General features: G+C 33.4%; 2 protein-coding genes across 6 annotated transcripts; one reads left to right on the plus strand and one right to left on the minus strand.

Annotated features, from left to right (window-relative positions):
• Positions 1 to 3,115: 3,115 nt before the first annotated feature.
• Positions 3,116 to 11,794, plus strand: LOC130811231 (uncharacterized). 5 transcript variants are annotated; one of them, XM_057677443.1, is made up of 10 exons: positions 3,117 to 3,471; positions 4,432 to 4,509; positions 5,814 to 5,840; positions 7,518 to 7,573; positions 7,660 to 7,906; positions 10,410 to 10,562; positions 10,739 to 10,844; positions 10,965 to 11,079; positions 11,319 to 11,385; positions 11,470 to 11,794. In XM_057677443.1, the coding sequence occupies exons 4-9, from the start codon at positions 7,520 to 7,522 to the stop codon at positions 11,358 to 11,360; spliced, it is 717 nt and encodes a 238-aa protein (XP_057533426.1). In that variant the 5' UTR covers positions 3,117 to 3,471; positions 4,432 to 4,509; positions 5,814 to 5,840; positions 7,518 to 7,519; the 3' UTR covers positions 11,361 to 11,385; positions 11,470 to 11,794. The 5 variants fall into 5 exon arrangements, 4 of the variants coding, with proteins under 4 accessions (XP_057533426.1, XP_057533424.1, XP_057533428.1 ...); XM_057677441.1 differs by lacking the exon at positions 5,814 to 5,840; XM_057677445.1 differs by lacking the exons at positions 3,117 to 3,471; positions 5,814 to 5,840 and adding an exon at positions 3,565 to 4,351 and having other exon boundaries at positions 4,391 to 4,509.
• A 132-nt stretch (positions 11,795 to 11,926) lies between these two features.
• LOC130811230 (5'-adenylylsulfate reductase-like 4) lies at positions 11,927 to 19,273 on the minus strand. The gene is made up of 4 exons (XM_057677440.1): positions 18,603 to 19,273; positions 13,584 to 13,771; positions 13,356 to 13,480; positions 11,927 to 12,948 (listed from the first exon to the last, which is right to left on the minus strand). The coding sequence occupies exons 1-4, from the start codon at positions 18,780 to 18,782 to the stop codon at positions 12,491 to 12,493; spliced, it is 951 nt and encodes a 316-aa protein (XP_057533423.1). The 5' UTR covers positions 18,783 to 19,273; the 3' UTR covers positions 11,927 to 12,490.
• Between the last annotated feature and the right edge of the window lie 3,207 nt (positions 19,274 to 22,480).

Raw genomic sequence — 22,480 nt, forward strand, 5'->3', positions numbered from 1 at the left:
TACATAATCAAGTTTCTAAAATCCCAATTTTTTATCATACTAACCTACAATTCACAACCAAATGCGAATATATTATGAAGAACAACAATATCAGTAAAGAGCATGTAATATCAGTTCCAAGACACATTGTTTGCAACTGCCAACATTGAGTCCTCAAAAGAAAAAAACAGAATAAAACAATCATGCTAGAAGCTATGTAAAACCGAAAAATATTGTGATGCCACCACCCACAAATCTCACAGCTATCCAAAACAGAGCTGCTTAATGCACAAAACAGTCTCAAAAGCTTCAAAAGTCTACAAAATTGGTAAAACTATATCACAAACAAAAAACTGCCAACATTAAACTACAAGATGCTCATCAATCCTCACAAAGTTCCAAAAAGCAGCTTAAACCCCAGAAAAACAACAATTGAGAGAAGAATCTTAAAGCAGCTTAAAGCATTAAGCATTGAGAGAAAAACAACAAGAAGATGTCAACATTAAGCTACAAGCAGCTTAAAGCATCAATAAGCATCAATTTGGGTCAAATAAACGAAAACTTGAACTCAGATTTCAATTGAGAGAAGAATCTACAAATAACACATAAGCTACAAGATTCAAGCACCAATACAGTGAACGTCAAACATAAAGAAAACAACAATAAAACGAAAAGAACATTGTAACAATCAACACGATACAGTGAGAAATCTAAAAAGGAGAAAGAAGAAAAAGGAAGACTCAACTGTTAATGGAAGATTTAGGGATTCTGTTAATGGAGGAAAGAGAACGAGGAGAAGAAGTGGAGTGAGATTTAGGGATTTGGGGAGGGAGGAGGCACGAGGAGAAGAAGCAGCAACAGCAGCAGCAGCAACAGCAGGAGGAGGAAGGACGCAGCAAGGATTTTGGTGAGGAAGGAGGCGCGAGGAAGGAGAAGGCAGCAGTAGGGTTCAAGAATGGGGAAGGAATGGGAAAGTGGAGGGGGAGGTGGGGAATGAGGATTACCTCATTTAGGTAAACCTAAACCTTAAAATGCGAAAACGAAATCATTCTAAATGCGAATCAAACAACATCAAAGGGAATGGGGTATTTCCATTCCCTTTCCCTTTCCTTAAGACCCCCAACCAAACGCCCCCTAAGTACTTCTACAGTTCTACTATCCCTTGCCACAAAAATCCAGGAAAGTAATTTTGTTATGCAATAACGATATTGTATGAATATAATCACTGATATAATAACTGTCATATATTACTTTAAAAAGTATATAAAATGACGATATCAAACAAAATTCTATTAAGATACCATTTGTCTTATTACAATTCTATTACTAAATTGTAAAATTGTATTATAGAATATGATAATCTATTTGTTTTTGTTTTTCAAATCAAATCTATTTAGTTTATTCATAAATAAATAAATAAATAAATAAAAATACTTGAATTGAAAATATTTTTGTTTTGAGAAATGAATTGAAAATATTTTGTTTGTGCATGTAAGGGGAGTTGATTTAGAAAGGACGTGAAACGGACAGAGGTGGTTTCAGTACTGAAACTCTTTTTTTTTTCCTTTCCCTAAATTCCCCATTAAACCCTAATCTCAAAATTCTCAATTCGACTAATTTGGTACTACGCTCTCTCTTCATCTCTCGACATCCAGTGTCTTATTTTCTTCAATACCTGACATTATACAAATTTACTTGTTATATTTTTTCGATTTATATATCATATCTTCTAATACTTTAAATTTGCACATTTATTTGAGTTCTAGTTATGGAGTATGTGTAATTTCATCAAATTTAATTCTTGTATAGAGATGTAACAATTTTTAGGGTTTAATTTTTCATGTTTCACCTAAAATGATAATTCAATTTTTTGGCATCAGAAATAAATAACACCAGTGACGCTCAGGATTTATCGCAATTTGATATATGAGAAGAGGTTTTTTGCTCATCCTCTTGCTTAAATAATCCCTAGTTTTATTATTAACAAATCAATTTCATTTTTGTTTCAATATTTTGTTGTAGGAGAAAGATAAACTTGTTGCTGAGGTAATTCGATACATTATGTTCAAAACTCATCAAAGCTCTGGATGTCCAATTAAAAAAGACAGATCTTATTCAAATTGTCACTAAGAATTATCGTCAGTGAGCCCTTCCTGCTGCGATAATCGAAAAGGCGAAAGAGAAGCTTTCAAACATTTTTGGTTATGAATTGAAGGAGCTTCAGCGTTCTCATCTTTCCACCAAAACTCAGACTCGGTTTTCGCAACTGAGTAAGTGTGATGCAACTTTCTAGTTAGTTTATTATCTGTTAAAAATATTACTATGTAATAACGAAAATATTTACTTTGTCTAGCAAAATATAATCACATGAAGTATGCTCAATGTTGTTTTGGAAAAGTGTTTATCTTTTCTAAACATTTATGGTTGATTTGTGATTTCAAGCTCCTTACTTAATTTGAGAAACAGTGAATAAGCTTGAATAACGAATAACCTATCTATTTGTCTAGCAATATGAACTATGAAACTACTCGTTATAATAATGTGGACACATTTTTAGAAACAATTGGAGGGTATAGCATTCACAAGTTATGTTCAAGATTTCTATCTGCTGCTTGGTAATGGTTTGAATAGTTGAATACTCCTTGTGTGATAGTTACACTCCACTTTGTAGCTTTAGATAACAAAGAGTGGTTATAGTAATGGTATTTTAGTGTAATCTTGGAAGGAAAGTGCCCTATCCGCCTTTCCTCCATGTTGGTGCTTGTCCATACTCCATACCCAAAACATCTTTTTCTTGAAAAATTCTCTGAAAATACTTAATATGTAGTTTGCTTGTGAAAAACTACCTATTTTGTATTTTTTTTATCAAAAACTACATTATAGGAGGCTTTTCTTTGTGGAAGACTACCATTTAGTATATTTTGTGAGTTGACCGTTACATTAATTTTTTCGGGGTTTATATTAAAAATATAGTTACAACTTCTAAAATGAAAAAGTTCAAATCCAAATTATTATTTTATTAAAATGTGTGAGCATACAAAGGTAAGTTATTAGTTGAGTATTGCAAGAAAATGAATCCAAGAAAATAAATAAATAAATAAATAAAATATATGGGATGGGTTAGGTATAAGTGACTATTACTCCTTGTTCCATTAAAAAAACGTCACGCCTCTTCCTCCTCCTCTCTTCTCTCTTTTCTCCTCTCTCCTCTCTCCCTCACTGCTGAGCCACGAAACCACCAACCAGCAGCCCAGCCGCGGCGGCAACCGGTCTCCCACAACACCACCGGTCTTCCCTCTCTCCTCCCTTTGACGCAGCTGCTTCTTCCCCTTTAAACAGCCACGGCAGCAGCAGCCTAGGGTGCTGCATTTGCTGCGCGTGCCGCCAGCCACGGTGGCCAGTTTGGGGTCCTCTCTCCAACCGGTTCGGTCCCGTGCCACCACAAACACAACCTTAACTTACCTCTTTCCCCTTTTTGCTAGTTTTAACTTTGTAAGCCATCTCCTCTTCTTCTATTTGATTCTTGTTGTTTTCAATTAAAAGTTTTATAAAGTTTATGAGTGTGATGTTGATTTTTGTGTTATTTTCATTGAATTCTTTTGTGGGTATTGATGAATTGAACATGATTTAAGGTTTGAAGTGTGATTAGAAATTATGGGATGTGTGTTGATTGTGTTTTAGTTTGGTTTTATCTTATCATAGGTAATAGAAATAATGTTATCTTTGAACATGAAATAATTAGAATTTGATTTAGAAATGAGATTACTAGTAGTGGGTGTGTTGTAAGCTACTTTGGTGGTGTGGTGATTAATTGAATAACCTTATAAGTTGTTTTAAGACTTGGTTGATTATGGTTGTGATAATTAGTAATGATTTTGATTGTAGTTGACTATAGTTATGGTTTAGGTTGTTAATTGGGAGTAATAGCTGCTAATTATTGTGACTTGATTGTAGTGAATTACAAGTACTCTTAGTAGGTTATCATTAAAGTTATACATACATAATTTTAGTAAAGCCAAGAGTATAATATCAACTTATCGTCGAGGATTGCCAAAGTTACTCGTCATGTTATTTTGATTATAGTTCTCTCTAGCTTGGAGAATGTAACAAATGATATCGCGATTCGATAACTCTAAGATTTGCCTTATCGTTGTATAAGTGTTATATTAAAATTCTAAGGCTTAGTTGTAATTAGTTATTTTTGGGTAACGCGAACCGATATACTCATAATTAGTTGATGAAAAGGAACGATTCACATGTGTTTTCACTTTTAAATTGATGAAAAGACTTATGTTGTGTTGAGTTAATGATTTTGACTTGTATGGAATGAGTTGTGTACGTGCTAGATTAATCGAAAAACTCATGTTGAATGGTGATAGTAGTTACTTGGTATTTAGTTGGTATGACAAAGTAGTTAAGGGGATTTATTAGTTTTATTCCTAACTTGTATAGGTTTCCAGTTCATAAGAGGAACGTAGAACCTTAGTTGGGTGAATTTTGTAACTTTTGGTCGTGCAGTGACGCTTACAGGTACGTACACGCAGTAACTAACCTTTATATGCAATTTGCTTTAAGACATTATTGTTTATTGTGATAATATACATTGTATCGAAACTATAAAGTACTAGTGAGTACACTTTATATGAAGAACTATCGATTATGATTTCCTTGCGCTTAGAGTAATTTAGAGAATAAGAGTGTTAGTAGAAGGCGGGGACCACCCTCTTATTTATTTAAGAGTTGGGTTATGCCTTACTTGGAGTTAGAATGACTCCTTTATAGGTGAATTTCATATTTTGTTTGAGTTGCTCAGTGGGTTTTGGTGTTCTGCTATCTCGGGGCACTTATTAATAGTCGAAGATGGGAGTTACTTCCATTCGATAAAGTATTGGATTATGACTAGCTGGCATGACTCAACTGGATTATGTCCGGTTGATTTAATAGTCCCCTAGGTGAGATCCGACGGGATTACCGTAAGGGGGGTATGAGCATGCTTTTGTCACTGGGCGCCGAATGGCCGATACCGCCCCTTGACCGAGGTGTTACCATGCGGGCCTTGCAAACCCCAATATGGTGGCCTCTTCACTGGTTTAGTACCCCAGTGTGTTAATTTTTCCCGATAAGACCCGAGAGGGTCAGCTGGAAGGAGCATGAGCTCAAACTTTGCTATGGGCGCCAGATGGCTGATAACGCCCTTGGCCGTGTCACTATGCCAGGAAGTAGAGAAAAGATCCATTGATAGAAAGTTATTCAGTGATAGAAAGTTTATTCATTGATCGAGAGTTATTTAATAATAGAAGGTTCATTCTTTGATAGAAAGCTTACACATTGATAAAACGTTTACTCATTGATAGAAAATTCACTTATTGATAGAATAGTTTATGCTAGTGAGAAATGTGCCTAAGTTAAGTGACCTCAAGGGTATTACACACGATGATCACACTTACCTTAAGATAGACAAGCTCTATAAGGTCATGTGTTAGGTATTCTGTTAATGCCTTGGTTGAGTTGATATCACGCATGTTTTGCAAGAGTTTATGTTTTGAGAAGAGGAGTGTGAAGACCTGCATTCTACCCCAAGAACACATGGTTCGGGTTGGAAAGAACGTAATGAGATTAAGAAGTATAAGTGGTTGATAAACGGTTACTATCTGTGCTTGTGTCTTATGAAATCATCTTATATTGTTGTATAATATGATGTTATCTAGTAGTTGGCCTTATTATATTTGGTGCTAGTTACTGACGTGTACGTGTTGTGTTTATGTTTGATTGTTTGATGACTTTCTATGATTGTTTTGCTATGACACATTGGCCTTTGGTTTGATGTCGAGCAGCTGGAGGATTATAGACAGGCGTGGCAGGTATTGGAGCTTCTTTTGCATTGCATTGCATTGGGGGAGAGTGATGAGGGCGAAACATAACCTGTGTCATACCGCTATCTTTTGACGTTGTAGTTCTTATTTATCTTTAGTAAACGTTAGTTGTATACGTTTTGTCATGAGGCCTTGTGTCCTCCTTTGTATATTTGTATTTTCGCTGCGTAGTTTATAACTTCGTATGGTTTGAAAGAGTTAAGTCATCTTAAAACGCAAGCGTCGACATTGGAACCACGATCCATGCTTGACATGTCTATTTGAGAAGCCGGCGATGAATTATTCCTCCGGGGTGTGAGATTTTAAAGGCAATGATGCCTTAGATTAGTTTAATGTTTTTATTGTGCTAATTGCTTTACCACATGTTCGATTTTTAAAAGAGATGTTGCCGAAATTTCCACTCATCTTTTTAAAGTTAATATTTAACATTTATCTAAATTCTTTTCCTTTTCTTTTATGTAACAACCGAATTTCCTCCCGTCCTTTACGATTTCGGTTTCGTACAAGGGGTCGGAAATTCAGGGGTGTTACATACATAGTCCTGACTGAGACTGTACACGAGATGCAGTGCCCTCTGCAAAACTGCTTCATCTCCCTTGAAAACCAAAGAGAAACAAATCTTGTTAGCCAATAGTAATAATCACAGCATAATCCAAAAGATAAAAGATCTTAACATAAAATCAAGATAATCCTCTTGAAGAAGTAGCAAAGGCCATGGAAAAGTTAATGACATTTCTCAAATAAGTGGCTCTTCTAGTCGATAAACAAGCTAGAAATGTCAACTAAACTACATATGCATATTTAGTGAAGTCAAGCTACACCTTATTAAGCATCTAAACTTTCTCCTATCCCACCATAGATGATAGATTAGTGATATATTCAAAGGTAAGGAAAGGTGTTCTATAGTAGTTGGCATATTGAGACAACTAGGATAGATAGGATCAGTGTAATATAATTCGTCTACTAATTTTCCTCAAAATGGCCCAAAATAAGCGAAAACAAATCATAATTTTGTTTTGATTAGTGATTTGCGAGGAGATTAATGAATCATGTGATAATGGATAGGATAAACTTAATTTCCAAATACTTGTTCTTACTTCATTAGTAATCACAATCAGAAATAAGTAATATATTATTGGATCTAATTCACCACCAACTCTTGGAGAAGCAGTCGAGCTATCTTGCTTGGTATAAATAAATAAATAAATAAAAATAATTGAATTGAAAATATTTTTGTTTTTAGAAATGAATTGAAAATATTTTGTTTGTGCATGTAAGGGGGAGTTGATTTAGAAAGGGCGCGAAACGTACAAAGATGGTTTCAGAAAACTCTCTTTTCTTTCCTTTCCCCAAATTCCCAAAAAAACCCTAATCTCAAAATTCCCAATCCGACTAATTTGGTACTACGCTCTCTCTTCATCTCTCGGCATCCAGTGTCTTATTTTATTCAATACCTGACATTATACAAATTTACTTGTTATATTTTTTCGATTTATATATCATATATCTATCTTCTAATACTTTAAATTTGCACATTTATTTGAGTTCTAGTTATGGAGTTTGTGTAATTTCATCAAATTTAATTCTTGTATAGAGTTGTAACAATTTTTAGGGTTTAATTTTTCATGTTTCACCTAAAATGATAATTCAATTCCTTGGCATCAGGAATGAATAACACCGGTGACGCTCAGGATTTATCGCGATTTGATATATCAGAAGAGGTTTTTTGCTCATCCTCTTGCTTAATTAATCCCTAGTTTTATTATTAACAAATCAATTTCATTTTTGTTTCAATATTTTGTTGTAGGAGAAAGATAAACTTGTTGCTGAGGTAATTCGATACATTTTGTTCAAAACTCATCAAAGCTCTGGATGTCCAATTAAAAGAGACGAGCTTATTCAAATTGTCACTAAGAATTATCATCAGCGAGCCCTTCCTGCTGCGGTAATCGAACAGGCGAAAGAGAAGCTTTCAAACATTTTTGGGTATGAATTGAAGGAGCTTCAGCGTTCTCGTCCTTCCACCAAAACTCAGACTCGGTTTTCGCAACTGAGTAAGTGTGATGCAACTTTCTAGTTAGTTTATTATCTGTTAAAAATATTACTACGTGATTACGAAAATATTTACTTTCTCTAGCAAAATATAATCACATGAAGTATGCTCAATGTTGTTTTGGAAAAGTGTTCATCTTTTCTAAACATTTATGGTTGATTTGTAATTTCAAGCTCCTTACTTAATTTGAGAAACAGTGAGTAAACTTGAATAGCGAATAACCTATCTATTTGTCTAGCAATATGAACTATTAAAACTACTCGTTATAATAATGTAGACACATTTTTAGAAACAATTGGAGCGTTAAAGGGTATTGCATTCACAAGTTATGTTCAAGATTTCTATCTGCTGCTTGGTTATGGTTTGGATAGTTGAATACTACTTGTGTGATAGTTACACTCCATTTTGTAGCTTTAGATAACAAAGAGTGGTTATAGTAATGGTATTTTAGTGTAATCTTGGAAGGAAAGTGCCATATCCGCCTTTCCTCCATGTTAGTGCCTGTCCATACCCAAAACATCTTTTTCTTGAAGTTCTCTGGAATTACCTAATATGTAGTTTGTTTGTGAAAAACTACCTATTTTGTTTTTTCTTTTGTCAAAAACTACCATTTAGTATATTTTGTGAGTTGACCGTTACATTAACTTTTTCAGGGTTTATTATCCAAGTATGCGTTCATTTGCATGTTTGTTAATGAATCATTTTTTATTTTTTTTATTTTTTAAAAATTTTTTTTGGTAGTAATTTTTAAGGTGTCGTTCAGTTTATGGATGAATTGATGAAGCCAATCAATATTAGATTGTATATTGAGGGATTTTTCATAACAAAAAAATGGACGAACAAATATAGGCATGGGGTTGAATTTGCAACCAACACAGATGTAGTTTGCTATTTTGAGAACTGTAGGTAATGGGTTTTTGATAAAATTTCCAGAAGGTAGAAACAACAAGAAAGCTAAAACAACGAATGCATTTGGGTTTGGAATTTTAGGGATATTAATGAATTAAAGAGGGGAAATGGGAGACACAAGTGAAAAAGGATGTAACTCATTAGAATAAGGAGGAAACTCGTGAAAACAAAGGAGGGAAATTGGAAATAATAAGGCATGTGAGGAGCACATGTCTGGTCAAAGGTTCAATGTAAGGTTAACTCACGGACTATTTAATGGTAGTCTTTCACAAAAAACCTCTTATAAGGTAGTTTTTGACGAAAAATAAATTTTTGTGTATTCAGAAAACGTACTATATATTAAGTTATTTATGACAATTTTTCCTAATGTTTATTACCATAGGAATAAATATTATTGATTGGTTTTGCAAATTTGTTGCAGAAGTGACTTGAGTCAAAGTTTGGCTCAATATTTTTCGAAATCTTGATCATGAGTGTACTCCCATGACTTTGTATGGAGAATAAATATTTTGGTCTAAGTCATTTTTTATGTAAACTTGACACATGATTTTCATGTTCAAAGTGCTTATGGCTTGTTTGGTGTAATGAAGCATGGTTTATGTTGCATGAGTGGTTGTTGTCACAGCTTTGGGAGAAGAAGAATAAAAGTTTTGATTTGTTAGTACAGAGTATTATAGTACATTGGGGCTTGTTGTGTGCAAAGATCACGTGAAGCTGCCAGCCATGCCACGCTCAAATGGACACCATAGTGGCTCGAATTAGCGCCCTTGAAAACAGCAGGCAAAAGCTTTGGTGATGATTCTGCTCGAATGATCAATTTAGGTGCTTGATTGAGCAGCCTTGTGTTGCTCCCCTTCACGTTGTTCTGCCAGTTTTTGTGTACTACTGTTTACCCCCTTTTGCCTACATATATGGTCACATTTATGTGTTGTAATTAAGCCGAGCTCAAGCACAATGCTTGAGCTTCGTAGTATTCTCTTGGTCTCCACGCTACTCCTTTATGTGATTTTTTGACCCTCTACATTCTTCTCTACCCAAACTATCTCCTTTGCTGTATTACTCTTATTGTGTATTGAGATTTAGTTAGTAGTTTCACTTATCATTTAAACACATCAAATCAAACACTAGCCTAGGAAGAGGATGTAGCCACATTGGTGAACCTCATCAAATCTTAGTGTTCTAGTTTGTTATTTTCTTGTATATTTCATCTTATTACTTGCTAATTGTCTAGTTCATTGTTGACACCTTCAAGCCACAATTTCAACTTGATAATTGACCTTGCTCCCAGTTTACTCATAGTTCTAATATCCTAGGAAATTCGGAATTGACATGGGGCTTTCCTTGCCAATATACCCACCAAATTCTTAGCCATTATTGACATTTATTACTGGTTACCAAAAGCTTTGAAATTTATGTAAGGGCAGAGTGCTAACAAACTTATTTTACGACTAAAAATCTGTTTCAGTCAGACAAAGCATATTTTTGTTAAAAATGCTCCTTTAGTTGTAATAGGTCGAAATTCAATTGTTCATTGTCCATGTTCTTTCCTTTTTTCAGGGGCTTTTACTGAATAGCTTCTATTTTATTTGCTAAAGGTGTTGCTGATACGAGATCATATATCGTCATAAGTCAACTGCCTGCTAACGTATTTCAGAAACATGTTGAGGATATCAATACCGCTCCCTTGACTGGATTCACTTTTGTCATCGTCAGTATTGTGTATCTTGCGGGAGGCAAAATCTCAGAAGGTGCACCATGTTTTTCCGGCATGCATCCATCTGCATCATTTGCTGTTATGATCTGGAAAATGTAGCATGACTCACATAATTTACACAATATTTAGAATTTGCTCTTGTTAGATTTATCTCTTGCCTATTAATTTACTTTCAAAACTTGCGTTTTTTTTTCACACTTCAAATTTTAGAAAATCTGTGGCATCACATGAGACGGATGGGATTACAAGAAACCGATGAAAATCATTCGTCTCTCGGAAATATCAAGCTCTTGTTGGAGACACTTGTACAGCAGAGGTTCTTATTTGCTCCATTCTGAATTAGTTTGCAAATGTCAAACCCTCATTTGCAGGTGCCAATCTTTTTGTAGCTTTTTCTTAAATAATTTGAATTTATTATCACAAATAATTTGTGCAGGTACCTTCAGAAGGATAAACTCAATGGCCCGGAAGGAAATTCTGTTTTGTATGAGCTAGCTGAGAGAACATTAGATGGTGAAGTTTACCAGAAAATCAAAGCCTATGTTTCACAGGTTCTTGGCCTTTCTTATTCTTGGTTTGCCTTCATCTTTATTACAATCAAAAAATTTGTATTTGTTGCTTCATATCGAGATCATAGATGCAAGCTATAGCCTTCCTTCATAGTTCTCTTGCCATCTCGAATAACTTAATGTTGGTGCCTTGGTGGTTTACATATTTCTACAATTTTTGCTCCTTGCCCTATACTTCCTCCAATTGACATGGATGTTCTGTACATTTTCTTCGGTGTTAGATTGTGAACAAGGATCTTGGAACTGTTGAAGTCGATGATTAGTGAATTTGCTAAACGTGTAAAATAGGTACATCTAACAATACCCTTTTCAACCGTGCTTTCCATTCGTTTACTTTTGCGGCTTTTGTTTACTCTTTAATTCTTTTTGCAGCCATCCCTCTTTCTTTTCACCTTTTGAAAAACAATGGAATCTGTGCGTTACAAGTTTGTCTACACAGAGATGCTGCTAGAATTTCTTAAGAATGGCATTCCTACTCTTAGAAAATTAGATTTTGGTGATAAAAGCTCGAGTATCCACTGAATTATGGAAGCTCGAGTATTAATTAAGAGTAATTAGTATGGCAATTTCAATGACATGCTAAACAATATTTATGTATGCAAAAACAAACTATTCTCTGTTAAATGTTTTTGTGAATGTTGCTGCTTCCTGCTTGTAGGTTTAATGGAAAGGAAGATGGGTTGAGCTCATTTTAGTTCCTTCTAGATTCGCTATATTTGTATATATGGTGGCTTCTAATTGGGTTTAGAAAAAGTAAAACACAAAATATGAAATATATATGATGGAGAAGAGATTAAAAGTGTATACGAGAATAAATAAGAAAAAATGAATGTTTTTTTCATAAAAAAAAATTTAGCTCTAAGATTGTAGAAGATTGTTGGTTGCGTAGTACTTTTCATGTATAGCAAATAGCAATTCAAAAAAGAAGCAAAACAGCATTGTGGAGCAGGGAATGAAAAGAAGGAATTGAAACGAAGCTTTAATTAGTTTGGTGATGGAGCAAACAGCATTAAAAAGGGTCCGATTTTATTTATAAAAATAGCAATTCAAAAAAGAAAGTTAGGTCATAACAGAAAAACCTTAGGAGATACATGATGGAGCATTGACAGTGTATTTGTGTTGAACTATTCACATAGGGAGGGCCGAAGGGTATGCTACTTGTCGTCTTCAATTCTCCCATTATGTCGTTACAATGGAACATGGAAAACGAAGACGATAAAGCTTCAACCCCGGAGCTTTGTCAAGGTAACTTTGAATTGCGAACCAGTGGAGGGATCAAATACAACTTAAGAACAAAAATAAAACACAACACGAGATGCCATTACGGCATTATCTTAATGCAAGTGACTCCAACCTAGAAAAATACAAAAACAGAGTCGATCAATGTAACATGTTAGTGACTCGCATTCAACATCACGCCTCTGCTTGTGCTTGCATCACCGATGGCAACCGCTGAAGCTAGTGACTTCGAAGCCCATACCCTAGCATTTATCGCGCCTTCTTGAAAGTTACTTCCCTTGTAAGGATCCTTAACAAAACTGAACAATTGTTGTGTTCTGTTCAAGTAACGTAGAGGGTGCTCCAATATGGTTGTTAACCTGAAATGTTGCACATGTTTTCTCCAAGTAGAACGACCAACTTCAACTAGAAACGGGAAAAACAGGTACAACAACCTCAGTAGAACAAAAGCAGTCGCCAAAGCTAGATATGTCTCCTGCCGAAGAAGGTTCTCGGGGGATCTTGCCCATGAGAATGGGCAATTTTCTGCTTCATTATTGTCGTTGCTTGCAAGATTAGACAAATGTTCGATTTTCTCTAGTGGTAAACGATCTCTTGGGTCACCTTTTATGCCTGCAAATATTTGATAAAAGTTATTACACATATACAAGATATAAGCCCTATTCAGATTGAACCCGTAAAACAGTTGCACATATCCGAACACCAAAGTATGCCAATATAATTTGTTTTTTTTCCATTTTATCTTCTGCATTTCCTTTTTGACATTCAGATTTTAAGTCTTGGTTGCCGATTTGAATTTTAGTCAAATTGTTGATTGATTGTTCAGTTTTGGTTGAAAAATCAATTTGATGCAAAAATAAAAGAAAATCCAAATGCAGCAATACAACCTAAAGGCCCTAAAACTTGATTAAATATTTTTGGCGAAGCAAAACGATAACCCCTATTCAGATCTTCAATAACAGCTGCTGAAATTGCAGTAACAAGACAAATTAATCATATCAGAAAAAGAAAAACCTTACCAGTAACATCACTATAGAAGGCAACAAGTGAACCGAGGCTGCGAGAACCACGATAGCGAACCCGCATGGTAGAATTCAAAAGAAAGAGAGTAGGAAAGCCGTGCACTCCGTACTTTGACAATATGCTGCGGAAAAGCAAATCAATGTCACACAAAATGCAAAACGCAACTTTCAATGTCAAAAAATTGAGTTGTCGTAGAAAACATAGCTCTGGCTTTGAGTTCAAACCTTGGCCTGACGGCTGATTCTTCAATTGCAAAATGAGGAATTGACGGATACAGGGAAGAGAGAGTTGCAAAACTTGGTCTGAAGTTCCTAGAGAAGGGGCACCACGAAGCATAAAACAGGACAGCTACATAGTCCTGACTGAGACTGTACACCAGATGCAGTGCCTTCTGCAAAACTGCTTCATCTCCCTTGAAAGCCAAAAAGAAACAAATCTTGTTAGCCAATAGTAATAATCACAGCATAATCAAAAAGATAAAAGATCTTAACATAAAAAAAAATAATCCTCTTGAAGAAGTATCAAATGCCATGGAAGAGTTAATGACATTTCTCAAATAAGTGGCTCTTCTAGTCGATAAACAAGCTAGAAATGTCAACTAAACTACGTATGCATAATTAGTGAAGTCAAGCTACACCTTATTGAGCATCTAAACTTTCTCCTATCCCACCATAGAAGATAGTGATATATTCAAAGGTAAGGAAAGGTGTTCTATAGTAGCTGGCATATTGAGACAACTAGGATAGATAGGATCAATGTAATATAATTCGTCTACTAATTTTTCTCAAAATTGCCCAAAAATAGCGAAAACAAATCATAATTTTGTTTTGATTAGCGATTTGCGAGGAGATTAATGAATCATGTGACAATGGATAGGATAAACTTAATTTCCAAATTCTTGTTCTTACTTCATTAGTCATCACAATCAGAAAGAAATAATATATTATTGGATCTAATTCACCACCAACTCTTGGAGAAACAGTCGAGCTATCTTGCTAGGTATACAAAATCAGCAACTTGTTAGATAGCGTTGATTTATACTTCTATTACAGCCTATAACTTTTTCACTAGTCATCAAAATGATATAGAACTCATGTATAATCGATGAAACAAAGGAAAGAAAATGTACAATAAATGTAAACAGGGAAAATATAACAGGTAAAACAAAGACTTAAGAACATTAATCAAAAAAGAAAATTCAAGACAATTCTAAATGATATCTAAAAGCCGTGAGGCAATTTGAATATCCTGAAGATACGATGAATCACATTTGACATTTTCAGTATTGTTACTGAGAGAACTGAAAAGAGAGTGGCAGGGTTGCAAATTAATTGAAGTTAGTTTATTTTAAATCTAAATTTTAACTTGATTTTAAGGGTAATTTTAAACCTTATTCAGTAATAGGTTATAGAGCTCTTAAAGTTACAAGACTCTAAGGTTTATAAGATATATTCTAAAATTATAGTAGTATTAGCTATATAGAGAAAGAGGTTTAGAGTGTAATCTATATGAACAATTAAGTTGAATAAAGAATTGTATTTTATAAAAAAATTTAAGTGTCCATTTGTTTGAATCGTACTTACATCTTTGCACTTCAAGATGGAGTTTATATAGTTTGATTGACTACACCCATTATTTGGATCCATTCAATACAAAACAGCACATTTTATTTAGTTCGTTAGACTAGGTAAAATCTAAGATTTAAATTAGTTCGTTTGACTACCTATATCATATCAAGACCATTCGCATAATTATAAAGGTTGAGATGTAGTAAGCATTGCAAAGGAAATTAAAAAAGTGTATATAAAATTTTTGTCAACCACCAATAAGTTTCGGGGTATTACTACCTAATATAAAACTTAACGAAAAGAAAAACTACCTAATAGACTTTCCAGTTTAGTGCCTCTACCAAGCTCCCCAATAGCACACAACCTTATTTTCGAGCCTTGGGTCTACCAAAACATACTTAAGGCCAACTCTTATTCTCCTGATTTTACAAGGGTGATCCTTCTTTAAGTGTTCATGACTCATCTACACCATTTGCATTTTGCACCACACGTTTAACTTCTAAGATTTAGTCAACAACATTATGGTACAAAAGTGGTCAGAGATTTGAATCAGATACACATTAATCCAATTTATTCGCAAAATTATGCATCTGAACTTAAGGACGTGCTTGATTCAAGTGTTTCAGTTCCAATTTGACCCTTTGTATGTACATTGAAGTGGAAAACCAACAGAGATGGGTAAAACAGAAAAGAAAGTTTCGAGGAGCAAACAGGAATGATTGTGAAAGTGAAAGGCTTTAGTTGTGAAGGGAATATTTCAACAAGACAAGATTCTATGCCCAATTACATCTGGAAATACTTCAATCTAATCTCATTATGCATGTAAAACTGATGAACTAAACATGCTAAGGGTACCAAACTAATGAGAAGATTCATTGTACAATTCTCTTAAAAGAATACTCCTTCCTTCCCCATGAGATTGAGAAACAAGGAGTTGGAGAAAAAGACATTTGACAGGTAGATGGGGAGGAATATGTGGATGAAATTAAAGAGAGAATGTGCTTGGCCAAACCCAATCAAAGGGACAAAACAAAATGGAAAGTGGGTCAAACGTCAACCAATTCTTTGGTTGGACGTCTTGGAGGGAAAGAAGGATTGCGTCCTTAAATAGTTGAGTATAATGCTTAAACCAACATTTTTTTTCCTAAAATAATCGTGTCTTGTCAAAAATGAAGAGATCAAGGATGGATAGAAGGAACACTAAACGAAGTTGTTTAATGTACTCAATGGAGGTGGCATGGGACATCTTAATGGAACCAGGGAAAGAGAAAAAGGAATTTTTGAGACAGATAACAACGTAAAGATGGAAGAAGCTTCAAGGAGAATGAAACAAGAAACATAAATAGATCCCAACAATATTCTTATTGACACTTGAAATGTTCAAGGAAAATATCATTGAATTGGTTAAATAGCATCTTTGACAAGATATGAAGAACAAACAAGATCACAAAAGACTAAAAAAAATAATATGATACCTATCTACGAAAACAAAGGGGAAGCACATTAGTGTTCTAACTATAGCCTATTAAGGGAATCAAGCTTATGCACCACATCACAAAGTTATGGGAGAGGGTGATAGAACATCGACTTAAAAATGTACAAGCATTTTCAAAAACTAGTTTGGTTTTATGTTAGGACGATCTATTATGGAAGCTATACATCTAATGCGTTACAATGGAGTACTACATGATGTATTGTAGATGATTTTTATTGATTTAAAGAAGGCATATAACAAAGTGCTACGTGAAGTGCTTTGGCAGGTTGTGGCAAAAAAAGGGTATGTCATGTGGTTATATAAGTATAGTCCATGATATGCAAGAAGAAAATGTTAGCAGATGTGAACCATGGGGGAGGAACTAAAGATTTTCAATTTTTGATTGATCTACAATATTGTTCTCCTTTAACCCCTTCCATGTTAGCAACGGATCTAGATGAGATAGCATAGCTGATTTAGGATGAAGCTTCATGGTACATATTGTTTGCCGATGATATTGTATTAGTGAATGAGAAACTATAGATGTTGGGGTACACAAAGGGTTTAAACTAAGTCAAGGTAAGATAAACCATATAAGAAGTCATCATGAAACAAAAGATTATAATAGAGGTGTCATAAGGTTAGATATAAAGAAGCTCATCTTAAGTAAGTGATTCAAGTACATTGGCTCAATTTTATCCCTGAAATGAGATATTAATCAAGATGCTAAGCAAAAGATGTACCATAGACAGCAAAAGTAAGGAGTTAGGACCGTGATTAAATGTGCTACAAAGGTTAAAGAAAAATAAAATGGGCTATCAAACCAACATTATTATGCATCATAATGTTAAGACTTCAAAAAATATTATTAAAGATGGAGGTTCCTATGATGTGTATCATACATTAAAAGATATAATTCAAAATGAAGATATAAGAAGGGTCTTAGAGTCGCAAAATATTGAAGACAAAATGAAAGACAATCCAATATGTTGGTTTGGTTGAGCAAAATGGACCCAAAGATACACTAGTTACAAAAGTAAAAACTTGAAAATTTGCTTAGAAGAGGAAGAGGTAGGGCAAAAGTAACCTATATAAGAAAAGTAAAAATGGCATGAAAAATAGAGATTTATAGAAGCATTTAACAAAAGATAGAAATGGATAGAAGAGAAGAATATATGTAGATCATTAGAAACTATTTTGTTAGTTGTAGATTGGTACTAAACGATGAAATAAAATATAATCTTTATTAATAACGATTCTTATTGCTTGTTTTGGTTTAGACAGTTGGCTTGGCCATATCTTGATGGGATAAAAGGCTTCAACACTATTAATTAAAATTTGATTGAAGAGTGTTGTGTATGAATTTCCAAGTTCGAACATCTTAAATGCAAGTAAATTAGCAATCGATTGTAAAATTAAAAACAATCAGGAACTTGCATAGTGCATATGCAACTCCTCTATAATGAATAACTAAATTAGACAAGGCAGGAAAACAATATCAAAAATCAAAAATTCAAAAGCCTTATACTGAAGTTGTAGCAAAATACATATGTTAAAATCAATTTATTAATACTCAAGTGCTCATTTGTTCCAAACTCAAAATTCAAACCATAAAGATACAAAGATCTACAGCACATCCTCTAGTATAATACTCTAGTCCCTAAGAATAAATATCTAATAGATTCACAGGTCTAGTTGCACTAGTAACAACCTCAACAAGCCAACTACTAGCAACTATGTTAGTCGAACTCTTCATTTTGCTTCATGTACCCATGTCCGAGTTGATGATCGGACATTGGTATGCCTCCTAAACACTTCATTTTAGGGTAAAATTGAAAATTTAGGTGTATCCAACGCTTAGACACGTACCAGAACCCGACATAGTACCCCGAGTCCAAGTAACATAGACTAGCAATTAGGCCTAAATCCCATAATAAACAAATATATGTCCTCAGGTAGAAAATGCATAGAACGTCTTACATCTCAATATAGCTATCCACAAACCTAGCCTCATAAAATATTAGTTCACTCTGCTATAAAGTTCAAACCAATCAATATATCCATCTAATTTAAACCTAAGTTATTCAAGCAACTAAAATTAACCATCATCAACAATAATAACCTTAATCAAGTCAAATATGGGACTTTTCTGTTTTGTAAGAATAATAAGATTTTACAATAAAAATAAGAAGTAAAAATACCTCAATAACAGCAATATTGTAAGGATGATGAAGATCACATATAGAATCAGGAAACCCTAAAATCGCATCAGTAATTGAAACAGCTGGACAATAACCCAACTCAGAAACCCTAGCTTTGCCGCCCCAAATTATTCCACCCAAAATTACTACAACTACAAATACACCCCAAAACCTCCTCATCCTCTAATTGATCATCCACCTCCTACAAAATCCCTAATTTCTACACTTTTTTGGATTCCTTATTATCAAATACAAAATACCCAGAAATCAAAATTCAAAAAAAAAAAGAAAGAAAAATGAATAGATAAGGGGGGAAAAGGGAGGGGAATCCAGAACTGCAAAGATGGAAGCTTTAGGGTTGAAGGACCCAGAAAAAAGAGGTTAACAGGAAGAATTTATAGAAAAATAGGGTTCTTGGAAAATGATTCAGACATATCCACAATCAATATAGGGGGAGAATCTTGTTTGGTAACAAAAGATTTAGAGGTGTTCATCTAATTAAAGGATTTTCAAAGCAAAACTTGTGAGGAGATTTTTGGAATAAGGAGAGGATGTTGTTGTTTGGCTCACAATGGTTATAATCTCTGTCATCTTCCTTTCTTTTTCTCTTTCTCTCTCTTCCCTATATGCTCAAATTTAGCTCTCCATGACCTACTCTAGTAAAAATTCCCTCAAGTCCTACACGTTGACTTTTCAAAAATTTAGGCTCTTTTTTAAATTTAATTTAAAAATAAAAATTTAATATAAAAATTATTAGACATACAATTTGTGTCATGTCAAATTGTAGTGGCCTGGGCATAGTAGTAAAGGCCATGTAGAGTTTTGAGTTGTACTGTCATATTGGTCAGTTTCAAACAATGGTCTGTGATACAATATAAACTTATATTGGCCATATCGTTTATATAGTAGAATAAACTTCTTTATTTTTTCTTCTTTAAATTGGTAATAAAATCAATGGTAAGCTTGGTGAACCGTATATATAGCACACAAACTATGTCGTGTCGTTTCTAGTTGTAATTTGTGTTAGATGTCCAAGAGTTATAAAAAAACCACATCAGTATTCACTTGTACTCTTTTAGTTTGCATGAAGAAAGGAGAAAGTCCTGATAAATAACGGTTATTTGTGAAATTAATAAATAACCCTTATGTGATTGGATGTGATAGAATGAGAGTGTTGTTGTTCTAATTTATCTTTTTTAATTTTTATTTATTTTAATATTATTTTTATCTTTTTATTGCTAATCACAGTTATTGATTAGAAATTTTTATGAAGAAAGTTGGACACAAAATGTTAAACAATTAAGATTAGGTGCGTAGACTAAGAAGTACATGAATTCGTAGTGTATTTATGATCAAAGATAATGTGAGGGGTGCTAGGATGGTTTATCCACATTGATGAATTAAAGATAATGTGCACACTTTATCAGTCATTAGAGCCTTTTCTCCTACCATATGATTTCAGGATAATTTTTTCTTGGCTTATGAACTGTGTGCACCTTTGTATTTTCCTGATTATATATTTATATTAACAATAAATCCAGCTAAACTTAATAACCGTTAAAAAGATGAACTGAAGTGTTCAAATGAATAATGTAAGGTTAAATAAGGATTACAAGCCAAATAATCATAATATAATCAAAATACATGTCCCAAGCACTAAAACAAATCAGCCTAGTTCCGACCGGACTAGTCCAAACTCAACCGGAAAAATCAATGGAATGTTGTTGGAAAAAAGGCTTAAACCTATTAAACCTATTTTATATTTTTTTGATAAATATTTTAGACATAGAATTTATGTCCTATAGACCTTTTCATATTATAGACCTTATAAATCTTAAAATAATAGACTAAAGAACAATAAGATTAAGATTCATTCAGAATTCTAGACTCCTTAAATTCGATGAACCTACATCTAGATTCAAATAATTCAGACCATATAGCTATGTTTCGATGTTTGGATAGACAAAAAATACTCTAGTAATTAGACTCGATCTTGACCTAACCTATGATCATCTAATGGTAGCTACAATACCTACATTATCTTTTATGCTAAATGCTATATTAATTTTTGCCATGAGTAGTTATGTTTATACGCCCATGGTTATTAGAATCAAGATTTTAATCTATGATTTTACGATTCAAAAGTAAGTGAGCAATTCGAATCGTAGGTGATGTCGTAAGTTGGTAGAATCTTACGATTTTAGTTAAAATAAAATTTATAGAGGTAGAATCATAACACGCTTCTATGTTCCTACAATTTAACGATTCGATTCTACAAATTTATTCTTAATTTTTTTAATTTTTCTTGCAACTTATCGATCCATCATCATATTTCTTAAAAATAAATTTCTTCATCGGTATGAAGATTTAAACTAATTATTAAATATTTTTCTATTTCATTCTTAAAAATAAAGTGAATGAAACTATAATTAATAAACTTAAACTTATGAGATGAATAATCATGAATCGATAGAAAATTTAAGTTTATTATAGAATCTTACGATTCTACTATTCGATTCTACAGGTATGAACAATTGCAAGTAGAATTCTGATTTTAACAACTTTATAAGCCTATTAAAAATAGATTCATTGTCCTACATTTTTCTTAAAGGGAACCGAATAATTTATTGATAAAAAATGTCATACGACATCTACATCAGAGTAATAAGCGATTAAATCCATAAGAATTTTAATCAAACAAAATTCTATATAGAAAAGTCACGATCATTGTAAAGGAAATTTAACACTGAAGTCTTCCCTATATCACATCATTGTTTGATACAGTCTCCTCTGAGGGGATCTTTAAATTTGGTGTGGCTTTTAAATAGAAATAAGTTTCATAATATTGATTGTATTAGCCAACTGACATCAGTGATGACATCCTATATCTTTTTACCATCAAATTGATAACAAGACTCCAAACCTCACCATAAGAAACTTTAAAACCAATATATGGGTAGATCAAATCCAATAAATGGATAGAACAACTCTATAATACAGAGAGAATGAATTATTTATAACTAAAAACAAAAAATGCAAAAATAAAGAGATCGGGGCTTATCATCAACGATAAGATTAAGGAAAAATTATCCAGAATAATTCAACTTTTTATTAATTTTCTTACAATAATCCCATCTATTGAATAACCATGAATAATCCCAGGTATTTGATCATCTAACCTGTAGCATTGTTAGTAGTGTTTTAACATGTTGTTGTAGGTCATTTTAGATTTTACCATTTAAAACACCATCTTCCTAATCTCTTTTGGTTCTCCATTAAAACCAGTATAGAGTTTTTAAAATCACTTTTTGCTCATATATTTTCTCTCTCTTATCTTTTGATAAACAACCTATGTCTCTCTACAGCCATGAAAGGCAAAACTTTTTCCCATTAAAATATGATAATACTCTCTTCCATGTTCAAGTCCATTAATTTTCTTATTGTCCATTAAAAAATTAACTTAATACTTTTTGGATTTAAAGTCACTATTGAAGGCCAACATTCATTGTACTGTCATTGATGGATGAGTACAAATCAGTAGCAGGCATGTCCCCAACAAGTTAGAAACTAGAAATGAAATTTAGTCTTTAGTTTGTAATTGAGCTTCCCTCAATTAAATTGTGCGATGAAAAGACAAAATATCAACCTTTCAATACTAATTATGCTGAGAATTAAAATATGTTTATTCACCATGGAGCTTTAGAAGATTAAACATCTCTTTCATCTTTTGAGAACCACTACTTTTCAATCTTCCTCTCTCCATTTTTTTTTTTTTTTTTTTTTTTTTTTTTTTTTTTTGCTTAACCACTACATCATCCACATTCTGGCAATGCAAACCATATACTAACCCATGCCTACCTTAGCGACATTCTTGGGAG

Source organism: Amaranthus tricolor, chromosome 4 (genome assembly GCF_026212465.1).
Source record: "Amaranthus tricolor cultivar Red isolate AtriRed21 chromosome 4, ASM2621246v1, whole genome shotgun sequence".
In the NCBI taxonomy this organism is placed as follows: domain Eukaryota; kingdom Viridiplantae; phylum Streptophyta; class Magnoliopsida; order Caryophyllales; family Amaranthaceae; genus Amaranthus; species Amaranthus tricolor.

Coding starts and splice junctions, on each gene's coding strand:
- LOC130811231 (XM_057677443.1), top strand. CDS start 7,520: ATGAATAACACCGGTGACGCTCAGGATTTATCGCGATTTGATATATCA. Junction 7,907..10,409: donor GACTCGGTTTTCGCAACTGA/GTAAGTGTGATG, acceptor TATTTGCTAAAG/GTGTTGCTGATACGAGATCA. Junction 10,563..10,738: donor GGGAGGCAAAATCTCAGAAG/GTGCACCATGTT, acceptor TTCAAATTTTAG/AAAATCTGTGGCATCACATG.
- LOC130811230 (XM_057677440.1), bottom strand. CDS start 18,782: ATGAGGAGGTTTTGGGGTGTATTTGTAGTTGTAGTAATTTTGGGTGGA. Junction 13,481..13,583: donor GAATCAGCCGTCAGGCCAAG/GTTTGAACTCAA, acceptor GCTTTTCCGCAG/CATATTGTCAAAGTACGGAG. Junction 12,949..13,355: donor CTTCTATAGTGATGTTACTG/GTAAGGTTTTTC, acceptor AAATATTTGCAG/GCATAAAAGGTGACCCAAGA.